The following is a 13,473-nucleotide window of genomic DNA, read 5'->3' on the forward strand; positions in this document are numbered from 1 at the left end:
AACATTACCTTCTTCTGTGGCTTTATACTCCATTTTCCATCTAAAACCACCATGAAACCTACTATTTTCATTATTTACTAGCATTTTCATCAGGTTATACTAGAAAGAATATATGAAATGCCAGTCATTACTTCTGTGCTAGTCTTTATAAACAAACATCTATCAATTTTAGTGTGACATGATGGACATTTCCTTAACTTCTGTCACCCTTTCTTTAAACTAGATTAAAACCTCACAGGTTTATATGCAGCTGTTGTGCATCAGCATGGATTGACTTGCATTCACTAGAGCTGATTTTTACCAGCTGAGGAGTCCTGAATGTTTTCATGAAGTTTAATTGCTTCTTGATTCAATATTGACAAAATGGTACATCTATCATGACAAGCAGAAACCATAAAGAGCCACAGAAAATTAAAGTACCTACTGTCATCAAAATGTGGTTGGAAGGCATTCACACCACACAGTATAATTGACTTGAATGACATTACACACCATTGATTAGTGGAACTATATATTCAATGGGGAATTGTTGAAGTTATTTATATTATACACCCTTTCTAATTTATATTTACCAGCAGGCATGGGGGGAAGAAGGAGGAATGGAAAGAAGGGCCGAGGTAAGATTTTCTGTTGATGATGTCTAACTTGCAAGTTATGTTTTCAGTGTAATATAAGAGTTGAAGCTAATTCATTTCTGCAAAAGATTCAGTGCCATTTGATCTAAAAGGTACCTTAGATTCGTACTCTCACAAAATTGCCTAGTATCAGTCTTTTCCTCTGAGCTGGTCCCTAAGTTAAGGCAGCCTGTGGAACAATGGTCCCATAAAATTGCTCTATACATGATTTAACAGAAGACAGACTAATATTAGAACAGTAATAAGCAACAGAAGTAAATATGTTGCAGTTTTGAAAAACCATGTGCCTTGCCCTATGGGCTTTCACAATCTACATCCAACAGCGTTCCTTCTGGCATATTCTTCCAATGTCTGTTTGCTCTACCTGAAAATTGAACAAGCCATGTCTAATACATTATTTCTTTACTTTCTGACATGGAGTTACTTTACCAAGAACTAAAAGGTTCTTAGAAGTGTATACAAGTCTCTTGCAACAGAATTGCCTATGAAATTACACCTATACCTTTATATATTGAGTGTAAATGACATGATCCGCCAAATTAGAAAAAAAAAACAAACAATTTTCCAGTGCATATGGGACAAATTTTCTAACTCTGAGTGTATGAAGTTAGGTATCTAAATGGACGTACTTGCCTATGATCCATAGCTCCCCTAGATCTCAGTAAGAAAGATATGGAGCTAGTTTCTTAACAAAATTAGGCTATTTGATTCTTGTATCTAGCAACTTGGCAAAATGTGTTGCTATTACTATTCAAAGATTTTTAGGTCTGTATGCTTGGTGGGAACAGTGGTGGGAAGCCTCCAGTGAAATGTTCTGCAGCAACTACAGTTAATTTAGCAGTCTGTAAGTGGAATCGTGTCCAAACTTTTGCATTTCAAATGAGGTTGTCATTCTAGTCCTACAACAGGGTTAGTGTCCAGATGGAAATAAACTTCTAAGCTATAAGGTATTTTTACTTACAGGTATCAAGAGACACCATGGATATGAACAACGTAAGCCAGCACTACAAAGCGGATAGTCACTACTACCAAACTGAGACCACTGAAGGCAGAGGGACTGGTACCTGAGAATACGTGAAATTCCCACTGATATGAGACAGAACTGTGCCTCAATCCCTGCAGGCAAGAGACTGTAAAATGACTTGACCTGTGAGTCATGAAGTTAACAGGGCAAACACAAGGCATAGAACCAACGTGGCTGGTTCCTCAGTCTGCTGTTAAGCAGCATATGACACTGCTTGCCTTCACACTGCCTGCCTCTACTTTTGGCTTAATCGCTAAGATTTTTTGGTGAGATTTCTTTTTGTGGACTGCAATAAAAGAGATAAAAGATCAAGCTCCACTTTTCCCTTACACGATTATGTTTACATATACATATTATAAAGTGGTCTTAATAGAAAAGGTATAAAAGAATGAATCAGAGAAAAGAGACCCTAGTGTAACATCTATTACATCTTTTACAAGTACTCAGATTTTACAGGGCTGTCTTTAATGGATTTTTACATACGCACAAAGACATTTCAACTGTACTAAAATGAAAGGTGTTATATTTTATTCAAACTTCAGAATGAGTTTTTACGATGACTTTGTATTTTTTATTAGCTAAATGGATACGTATTCAATAATGTTACAGTTTAATTCTTAAAACATCAGCAAACATATTATCTAAGCTAACTTACACAATTTCCTGCTTATAAGTATAGTGAAGCTTGACAGAAATCTCAGCTGGCACTGTAAAGTGAATAAACATGACATTACCACTTGCCAATAAACTGAGAGCTGAATTCTAGGATAGGAAACTAGGATTAGGCATGCTAACCTCAAACACTGAAAATATAGGAAGACAATCCTGGTTTTAGCATTAAATTCTTCAGAGATGGAAAGATACGTATTTGTGGTATTTGTGAAATTAAATGAGCTCTTTTAAGTATTAAGTACTGGGACGATAACACTTTCTTCCAGATGTTTCTTCTAAAGTTGTTTATATATACATTCCAATATGAACAATTACTTTAAAAATCAGTGAGTATTTATTTAAATTCATGAAGGACTCTTTTTTTTTTTCCCACAAAAATATTCATGCAATACATTTTATTTTCTCGAGATCTCCAGTAAGAATCCTTTTTTTGGAAAGGACTTTTTCACATGCAATACATCCTCAGAAGACTCTAGATGGAAGTGAAGGTTCTCACATGGACTGAGTTATTCACTAATTACTTTTATATCTAATCTCTATATTGGTACTGTAATGAAGCAGAATTTCCTGGGGAGGCCCCCAAGGGGATGTGCTCAGGTGGGTGCTAACTCAGGAATCCTGCAGAACTTATGATTATTAAAAAACGATTTTGCTGCCTAAGCCAACGGTAACAACTTCTTCACCTCAGTGCTCAGAAAGGAGTAGGTCCAAGCCTGTGCCAGCTAAAACAACACTGGCTGCAGTGTCCCTGCCAAAGCACCATGGGAGCTCAAAGGGGAAGGAGGAGAAAAAAAGTGATACCAAACAATGGGAAAGGACAAGAAAGGGCATTGCACACACACAAAAAGATAAGCAAACAAAACAAAAAAGTAGGGAAGCACAAAACCACAGGTGACAAGAAGCACTCTCTCCTGAAAAAGTTGACACAGTGGGAGAAGATGGATACAGCTGTGATAATATCGAAGAACTGTACACAACCAGCCTAATGTTGAAAATAATAAAGTTCAGAGCATAGTTTGATATAATTATTCATTCTTCGAACTGCAACAGCATGTAAAAAATACAGCCTTGGATCAGAAATCCATCATGTTACTGCAAACACAGAATAAATACATATCATCTGTCCTTGTAGTGTGCCTGCAGTGTTTTTTCTGGGAGGGACAGTTATGGTGCTTTACACATCTCCAAAGTGTAGACAGATTTTGTCCAAGACAATCTAAAAAATAATTTTAAGCTCTGTAATTTAAACTAAAGTAAATAACTGTGTGGTAATTTCATCAGGCCATTGTGCTAATTTCACTCAGGCCAACGCAGACCAAGGCTCTGCAGCTGGCCCACAGCCACAGAAGAGACAGCACGCAGCCTGGTGGGAAAGTGCATCTGCAAATATACTACACTGGTGAAAGTGTGCGTGTGCTGATGAAAGTCAACCTAAATTGGAAGCTTGTTGTACCACAGCTATATTGATCATGACAGTAAAACTTCAGCAAATGCTGATTGAAAATTTAAAAAGCTGGTATGAATGCATGAATTTTTATCTGCTATGTGTGGTTTAGACACTTTGTGTACTCTTTTTTCAAAGGTAGAGCTAAGAAGCCAGAATAGGTTTTATGGTGTTTTTTTTTGGTTGCATGTTAGCTAATTACTTTCACTACTACGCGTTCCCATTGTAGAATGAGCAAATGATTTTCGCTAAGTAACACCTTAAGCTACTAAAAGTCTCAAACTTATTTTAAGCTCTTGCACGTCTTGAAGAGCATTATTTCAGGAAAATGAGAGGAATAAGTAAACACCAGTAAACATCTCATCATACAGAGAAAGCTGTAAGCAATAGGAGAGACACTGCCCAAAATCTTGTATGTCCTAAGGCAGACATTTCTGGAATGGTAAGCATTGATGGAGTGCTCAGGCAGTAACTGATGGGTGAATTAGATAGCTGTAAATGATCAGAAGATGAGGCATGCAGTAGAAGTCAGCCAACAGATAGGAAAAACAAAAAACAAACAAAAACAAACAAACAAACAAAAAAAAACCCACACACAAAACCAGCATAAAGACCTGGGTATGTAAACACAAGGGGGAGCAGAGAGACAATTCCTATTACATAGGAAAGCTGGGGGAGTTCTGACAGAAGCATTGCCACCTGTGTTCCACGCTACTGAAAAGCAAGAGCACACAAAACCAAACAGGTAAATGATAATTTTCTCCTCTTAGGATAATTTACTGGGAGAAGGCATCCCTGCAAAAGGGCATCTGTCTGACAATTTAATTCCAGAATAACATTTTTGGTGGCAAAGCCAGTACAGCAGTCAAGTTCCAAATATTGGTCACGGAGATACCAACTTTTTGGTGAAGACAAACAACAACAATTTACAGCAGAGGTCACGGAGTATTTATGACTGACAGACACATGTTCTTGGAATTACATAGACTGAGGTAGTACCAGAAAATTGCAGAACAATGTCAACCTTGTATGAGAGGAGAAATTTGTTTCTATTCATTTCATTGCAGTACCAGGTAAGAACACCCCTTTTTAGCTACCTTACCTCATCAAGACATCTTTCATACTGTTCTCTCTGATTTTCGTTTTCCAGAGCCAGTGCTGAATTCTCTGCCTACAATAAAATACAATAAACAAATAAATAGGTATTTTGAATTACAGGCCAATTCATAAGTTTTCTTAAGGTGAGTGCTTTGTGTGCTTCTTCAAGATCCAAAATAAAAAGCACGATACAACTTGTTTGAGTAAAAATAGTTTCTGAAATTATTCACACCATGCATTACAATTTAGAACAAAATACCAGCAGAAGTATGTCTACAGTCTCATCTTGCCAGGTGCAACAGAGTCTGCAATGAAACATTATAAAAGATCTTCATATATCTTTCTCTCTCCCTTTCTTACTCTTAGAGTGAACTTGCTGTCTGAGAAAGCCACTTGGAAGCGGACAGAAGCAGCTACTATCAAAAGGTAATGATGGGCAATCTTATGTAAACATTTACTCATGGCAGCTTTTCATAAGCCAGGTTTCTGCATCGAGTAACTCCAGATGCACTGACACATAATAAATAATTGGTAAATTACACCCTTTAGCAAAACCAGAGAAATTTATTAATCTTTACCTTAAAAAAGCTACCATCACTTCAAGAATACAAGTGGTATTTTAGTACCTCTAAATGCAATCTTAAAGTCAGAATTTTTTTCTCTAGTGTATGTCAGTTTAAATATGATAAAGTTTTCTGTACAGTAGTGCCTTTTATCTATCTTTAATTTCCATTACACTCATATTCTTGCATAGTGCGAACTTCAGAATGGCAGAATCTGGTACATAAATTAAAGGAAATCAATGCATTTTTCTATATATTATGACTTGGACTTTAGGAATACTGTCAGTGTTAGAAAAGGAAAATCTCTTAAGTGAGATGTATACAGCTGCATCAGAACAAGTTTCAACTAGTTTTCTTTTAAAGACTGAGAAACTAAAACAATATATAAAAAGCTGTGAGTTAAAATAGGCTCCAGAAAGCTCTTTGCCTCCCCTGTATAACTTCTTATCACGTAACCATAACACCACAATCACTGCATTCAGATAATTACAACTATTATACAATTTACATTACTCGCTTCACTATAACTGTTCTGTCAATCTGTAAAAGTTTAACAAGTGCTGTTTCAGAAGAGTCATGGTTATATAATACAACACTCATAAATATGGTTAATGCATAATATTAGGAGAAAAATTAATGCAATGTACTGCACGGAAAGAGTCTACAGAAAGATGCACAGTTATCACTTCTGTGTTAAGAAAGGTCAATGATTCAGCAAAATGAAAAGCCCTAAGTCCAATAAATTGATTTGTGGTCACTGTGGTCACAGTCCAAGCTAGCAAAGGTGGTAAAATGCTCAGCGTAATATTTTCACAGTGCTTCCTCCCAATGGATTCAACATATGGCTATAAAAAGTCTATGGGTGATCCTGCATGGAGCAATGTAAGACGAGGGAACAAAAAATACAGATGCAGAAGTAGCAAGGTAGAAGTAGCAGAAGCCACAAAAAGCAAGAGCAGCAGTAAGGAATTAGGAGCTGGAGGGTAAATAGTCCTCCTCCGCACTGAAGACGCTATCACATACAGTTATCAGTTTGCTTTTACAGATGCATTCCTGCAGATTGATTGATAAAATAAAGAGAGGATTGCTATGTAAAAAGGTATTTCTATGAGTTAAAGATCTTCAGATGTTTTCTCTACGACTATCACCTTAAAATGTCATCCAAGATAAATTCTTACTGTTTTGAAGCTCTCATTAAAGGATTAGTCTGCACAGCCGTTTAACTCACTCATGTGGTGTACCTATGGGTTTAATTTTTGGAATTTTCATTTTCCATAATGTGAAAATATACTGTGTGATTTTATCCTAGAACAGTCTGAGCAGATTGCTTCCATATAGAGATGTCTAAAAGACCTACTACCTGCAGTTGTACTATACAAAATACCCAGAGAAGTCCCCATTATTTCTTAGTCCTTTTTTCCTTTGAATGCTGTGAGGTTTTAAAATGGAAGCTAAGCCTTCCTGGCTCTGTTAGCTGAATCTCTGATTTCAGTGAGCTATCCCTTTACAAACAGGCTACCAAAATTAGGAAATCTGAACTTGACAGCATTATAAATAAATGGTACATTTTTCCTCTTATCAAGCCATAGTGGAAACATCTGTATAATAAAACCCTTTTCACACCAGTAGCTCTGAAAGTGCAGAGAAAGGATGTAATGCAGCCAATGTTAGCTTGACTTCTGTTCTTCTTGATTGCTGAGCAAATCATGCCCATTTATTTGGCGTTTTTGTAATGAGGACTGGACTAGAAGGGAACACTTGACCGACTTTGCTTAAGATTCTGCGCCACTTCCCACAACGTGGGAAAACCAGGACTTGATACACTAAATCACCCTATTCAGCAACTGAATACTTGATAATAATCCACAATCCCCCAAAAGTATTCATTTAGAAAATCTGTAATAGCACTTGTGGTCTCAAAACCCTGCCTCCTAATCCAAACCTTCATTTATTGAACAGAAACCACTGGGCTTTGTTGTTGCCGTACGTCTGCTCCTTCTTGCTCAGAGGGACCTGCCCACCTCTGAGCCCACCTCCGGTATTGTTCATTCTGGGCATCTTCCGCCTGTTAAGCAAAGTAGGTCTCATTGGAGAAATCACTATTACATTTTATTTTCATTTTTATTTTCAGGCCGTGCTTTTAGTAGGCTAAGCCGCAATAAGAAGCCCCCACTTCTCTCAGCACGAAGGCTATTGCACGCTTGCAGGCACCCAGAGGCAGTGGCAGAGAAGTACTGACCCCTCTCCAGTCACTTCTCCCACACACAGATAGCCTAGCAGGGCAGCAAAATCGAGACTGCTGAGAATACCCTCTGAGATACCACCTCATTTCTACGGTGATTTCTAGTCTTAGGCATAGCTATCATCTAGGTATTTATATGTATTTTGTTACAGACGGAAATAAAACACCTCTGCCCTTCAGCCTCACAGGCACTAGAAGTGATGCAGCCCAGCAAGCTGCTGCAGGCACACGACATTCAGCACTTGCCATCAGCGTCCATAGGCAAGCCTGTGTTTTCTTGGGGGTCAGCTCCCAAAGCATGGTATCATCCTTACAGCCAGCAGTAACTGTGCAGAACTTATCACTAAATGAAACATTGCATGTGGTTTTTGGGTCATCACAGAGTCAAGGATCCTACAGATGTCGGAACAGAGGGACCTCCTAGTTCTGATTTGGAAAAATTATTGCCCACAAAAGTCTCTCCAAACATTGGAAAATTTAAATATTTCAGTCAAGACTTGGGAAATGTTAAACAGCCATCAGCTGCCTTAATTAGAGACAGCTTTGTTATGAATGGTGAGAGTGAGTTTATGGAAAATCAATTTGAAATTGAAAACTTCAGATTACTTTGCATAAACCAGAAGTAACACTGCTAAGATACAGTCATTACAGAAGACTTTGTCAACTCTAATTTTAATCCTTTTCTTGGGGTGGAAAACATAGCCATAGTAACAATGATGATCTTCAGGTCAACTAAGAGTCTTCTTTCTCCTTCACAGATGCTGAAGAAAACTACTTTCACCTGCGGGGCAGCTGCTCACTGTTTCATTTGAGACCAGTAACAGACAGACTACAGGACTGATACTCTGAGGTCCAGTCCTGTTCGTGCTGAAGTCACTAAGAATCTGACGTTTATTTCCAATGAATGAAGATCCAGGTCCAATGCAAAGAAATAAACTATATTTGTTTTCACATTACACAATGTTTCCTTAAAACTATTTTTTTTTTTTTCCTCTGGGACAGCAGGAAGCTCCTTGGTTCACAATGATTTATTGCTCTTGATGCTATAGAAGAAACAAGGAGACAGAAAGCAGCCATGGCTTTTTTCACGTTACTAAAAACGTGTTACTCTACCCAATCAGTAAAGGCACACCAATTAATTACAATTTAAAAAAAAATAATAACTGTAAAATGGTAATGATCGTTATGATACCCTTAACACCAAGAAACAAGGAGCATCTATTCAAGCACGATATTTATCTATCCTTCAAATTCTTGTGAAAATCATCTTCACCTGAAGTCTAAAATGGATGTCAAATGTATCCTTAACACGGTCATACTTACTATTTTGTTAAAAACAAACAAACAAACAAACAACAACAAAAAACACAACACAAATATCCCCCTAACACTCCCAAAAAAGAGAAAAGTGCTATCTTCCCAGAAGCATTTATTACCAGTAGGCTCTAAGACAAAAAGTGCTCTGCTGCCTTCCATTTTTTTCTGAGTTTTTATATCCTCAAGATATCCTCACCCACACTGATAGAGCCTGGCACCTTTCAGCTAAATAGTATCAGACTATAAATAGCTGAAATCAATATGCTCATCATAAATATACTCTTACATCGATACACACATTTAGGATGATTTCTTCATTCTCTCCTCTTCCCTCTTAACTGTCTCAGAGAGGATTATTAGAACAGGTTAAGGACTGCCGACTAGCTATACTTTGTTCAGCACTTACCCGTGTTTGGTAGGAGTGGCAGACATTCTCGCGTCTGAGAACGCCATGAGACATCCATGTCTCCTCCAGATTTGCGTCTCTAAGTGGCACTTGAGAGGACATCTCTCACTTAACATCTTGCAAAAGCCCTTTCTGTGTGCTTCTTGAAAAAGGAGTGAAATGCTTAAATCATGTTTGAAATGAGATTTGGATTTTAGTCCCTAAAGTGCTTTTCAAAAAGTTTAATCTTAACCTTTATGTGCCTTGATTTATTAAGGCAGGAGAACAGGAACAACATTTTGTTATTTAGCTAGCCTATTTCAATGAGATAAGAACGAGGATATGCTGGGTGCTTTGGGGTCTTTAAGTGAAGAATTACTTAATGTACCTATTAGGGAATCTTCAACAGGCAGTCCTCTACACCTTTAGCACCACGCTGAAAAGAATTAAAGCACCAAAGTTTCTGCTAGAAGACATGAATAAAAGAGAAGCACATAAAACCAGTTGTCCTTATTCAACCATTGTAGAGTTGAAACAACATAAAAGAATGGGTGGAAGAAGGGAGAAGAAAAGGAAGGATAGAAAGCATTTACTGTGCACTGAGGGAAAAGCAGATGAAGGTCTAAAGGTTGTGTGTCAAGTTAGCAGCTCAACATGCTTTGAAGGTATCATCAATAAAGGTCAAGAGGAACAAAGTTATGACAGTGAACTTTAAAATCCCTGACAGAACGCTACAACAGTGGTTACCATGTGCACTTCTTTGCTATTCATACTAAACCATTAGTGCATTTATAGAAAGGTTTATCGATTTACACAGACACTCATTTGTCATGCCCCGCGCAGTATATTAATAGCTGTCCAAGCACTTCAGAAGTGCTCAGCAATTTCTTCATGCTTTCAGCCTCTGATTTTGTATACTTCTGTGGTCACAGCTGCATACAGCACACTATTGGAGAGGTTACAGCCTGTTGCTGGTAAAAGTAAGTAACAACATTGTTGTAATATTCCCCTAGGTCCTTATGAGGTCCTTATGGCTTTTTTTTTTTTTTCTAAGCTGCCACCCCAGGAAGAGTTTACCACTTGAACCACCTCCATATATTTGGTCGCAGGAAACTTGGTATTATTCTGCCCACCTTACCCAGAAAACTTGTCCTTTGAGATCTAGCCCAGTAATCACGCTTTCTTTTCAATTAAACAAGTTGTCAGACTAAAGTTTAACAGCAGAGTTATGCTGGCTAGAAGTAGATAAAATGGCATCTTTGCTTTAAACTCAACATAACGATAGGAACAACAGCCTAAATTTATTTCTAGCAGTACAGAAGCATTGCCACTGGTCATTTGCCGATGTTTTTTATGTTGCTACAGATGTCTCCTTGCTAGGAATAAGCTGGGAACTGCTCCCCACAACCTGTCAGCACCGGGCTGCTCCCCGATCCTGCCCTGCAACAGGACAACGCCAGAGAGCCCCAGAGCCTCCATGCAGAGCTGTTCCCCCCCCCAGGGGCAGAGACCAACTGAGGAAAGCCACGTGCTGATGGAGTAACAGGGCACTGGGCAAGCTAATACTTAAGTGAACACTACCAGATGCTTTTTCAACTGTTCCAGTCTCATCTGTTTCTTCCACCTCATGGAGATGGGGAAAAAGAAGCAAGAAGGACAAATTATTGATATGACAGCCAAGCTTCTCACCCTTGCTTGGGAACACAGGGGCCCTAAGCCTTGTCAACTGCCGCATTTGCAGCTTTCTTTTCAGCATGATAAAATAGTCTTTCCTCTTCAACCGCACTTATAAGATTTGACACATTTTATCTGAAATATTCAGCCAATGCTCAACACAATTCAAATAAAACAGGATGAAAGCAACGCGTGCTATTTTAAATTACAAAATACAGAACCATAAAAGAGTTAACCATAATTCTGTCTGTAAGAAGGCCACAACAAAGCTCTCTGGGAGGGATCATTCTTGAAATTAAAAATTTTAGTCTTGTTTTTTAGTTCTTTACTGATGCAAAAATCCCATGAGATTAGAAGAAGCCACCACCAGCTCTCACAAGCAGCCTATCTCACAGCCGTGCTGAATTATAGCTGTGCTGCCAGCAAAGTGGGGTTGTAGCCTTGCAGAGAGCAGCATAACCTTCTTGTTTTAATGTGTGCTAGAAATCAGAAGATTATTCAACATCAAAAGGCTAACCACTTAAGACTATGTAAAAACTTGGCTTTAAATGTTTTTAAGTAAAAGCAGCCCAAGGTCTCTGCAGCTGCATATGGTGTTTTACGAATTATTGATGAGCTGATTCGTGTATTTAAACAGGAATTTACACTGGAGATTATATTAGCTTTAAAAATCATACAGATTTCATGCTGCCAGAGATCAGATAACAGAACTTGCCCGTTATATGCCCAGATCTGGAGCAGATGGAAGGAGACCCAACCCTGGGTCCTGGACAGGGCTCACAGGCAGGGAGCTCCTCTCCTGCCCACTGACTGTCTCCCACTTCCCATGGGAAGACAAAACTGGTTCTCGGCTTACAAGGCAAAGCCTCCTTTTTGTAAGGGGACGGCTATAACCTAATCCTTCAAACCTACTTATGCTGGAGGAACGTACAAACTTCAGCAGATGAACCAAACAAACCCAAATCGAATGATTCATACACATCTGATGAGACTGCCTCCTAAAATGTGCTAAAAATGAACCTCACATTCCTGGGAATTCCTCTGTGATTCCCCCCCCCCCCCCCCCCCCCGTTGTTATTTCCAGAAGCTGTGGCTGGAAATTTTTAACTGGTTCAAGCATGGTAATATTTGTCTTCTTTTTATTATTTTGGTTGACTCTAATGTGTTTAAGAATGACAAGCCTTTAAAACCTTCAACATTTTCCCTCCTGACACCACAGAAATGTCTGCAGTTGACATTTTAAAGAGAAGGTTAGGAATGGATCTAGCAAAACAGACTGCCCAGGCTTATCTTCCAGCAAATAAATATCTAGGCTACCAACAGATCTATCAATAATAGCTTTGTCTGTTTCCTTGCATACAAATTGTAGCAAATGGCAAATTCTAGCATTATTTACTGAGACTATAATAGACTTACAATATGCCCACTGGCAATGCACTGTCAATACAGGCCTTTGAAAAAATAGGTTAAAATTGTGAAAGATGACATTTTTTTTTCCCAAAAATTATTCCAAATGATCACCAATAAAACATTTTTGAGGACAAGAAGTAAATAGATACAAATAAGCAAAGACAGGCGGTATAAAGCCATGTGTATTTTCTTAAGTTAAAGATACACATATAGGGGTAATTGTACATGTACTGTGCACACACTTGATGAAGCACAAAAGTATGAGGATGGAGACCCAAAAGCCCCAGCAGAACTCCTGCTTTTCACCGCTCATCCTCCACACAAAGTGCTAAGCTGTGCACCTTGGTGTGACGCCATGCTCTGCACAGGGACTGCGGCACTCAGCTTGCCTGTAAACCACAGGCAAGACAGCTCTCAGCAGCCCCAAGAAGCTCTGTGCTATGGACTGGTTGACTTGGGCAGCAGGAAGGAGGAATGCTGGAAGTCATTCACCCATCCCAAAAACGCCACTGTGCCAACAGTGCGGGGCATCTCCCTAGAGCATGCACCTGAGCACGATGCTACAGGCTCCAACGCCGTCACACAATTGTATGATATAAGACTGAAATGTTATGCAAGGAACTGTGTGTGCCTATCGCAAAATTTGTTTATTTTCTGATTTTCCAGTATTTACATTTGGTGATCCTTCCCCTTGCAAGTTGTAAACCTGAGGCAGCTGCTCGATCTCCTTCATTTTCCTCTTGTTTTAAGTGATTTGTTCCCCTTTGAAACAGGCTGTCCCTGAAGAACTCACAGGACCTCGCTCCGGCAGCCTTACAGTGCTTCCCCATGTAATATTAAGAGGCAGTTACTTCCTCTATCAAAGAACTAAAAATAAAATCCCTGGTCAATAAAAAATAGTAAGCAGTCCCGAAATTGGAACTGAAATTAAGATTCTTACAATTAATACAGGTAGATAAGAGCAAGCAGAGTGGACCTGATTCAACTGAAGGGACATTTTGTGTTTAAC

The 13,473-nt window shown here is 38.7% G+C and overlaps 1 protein-coding gene across 29 annotated transcripts in view; it reads right to left on the minus strand.

The window, feature by feature from the left end:
• NCKAP5 (NCK associated protein 5) overlaps nt 1-13,473 on the minus strand; it is a 435,214-nt gene that overhangs the window by 92,824 nt on the left and 328,917 nt on the right. For all 29 annotated transcript variants that reach the window (XM_068687313.1, XM_068687308.1, XM_068687306.1 and 26 more), the window contains one exon: nt 4,878-4,946. In XM_068687313.1, coding sequence (XP_068543414.1) covers nt 4,878-4,946 — 69 coding nt within the window. The remainder of the gene's footprint in view (nt 1-4,877; nt 4,947-13,473) is intronic.

The sequence above is a fragment of the Anas acuta genome, chromosome 6 (genome assembly GCF_963932015.1).
Source record: "Anas acuta chromosome 6, bAnaAcu1.1, whole genome shotgun sequence".
Taxonomy (NCBI): domain Eukaryota; kingdom Metazoa; phylum Chordata; class Aves; order Anseriformes; family Anatidae; genus Anas; species Anas acuta.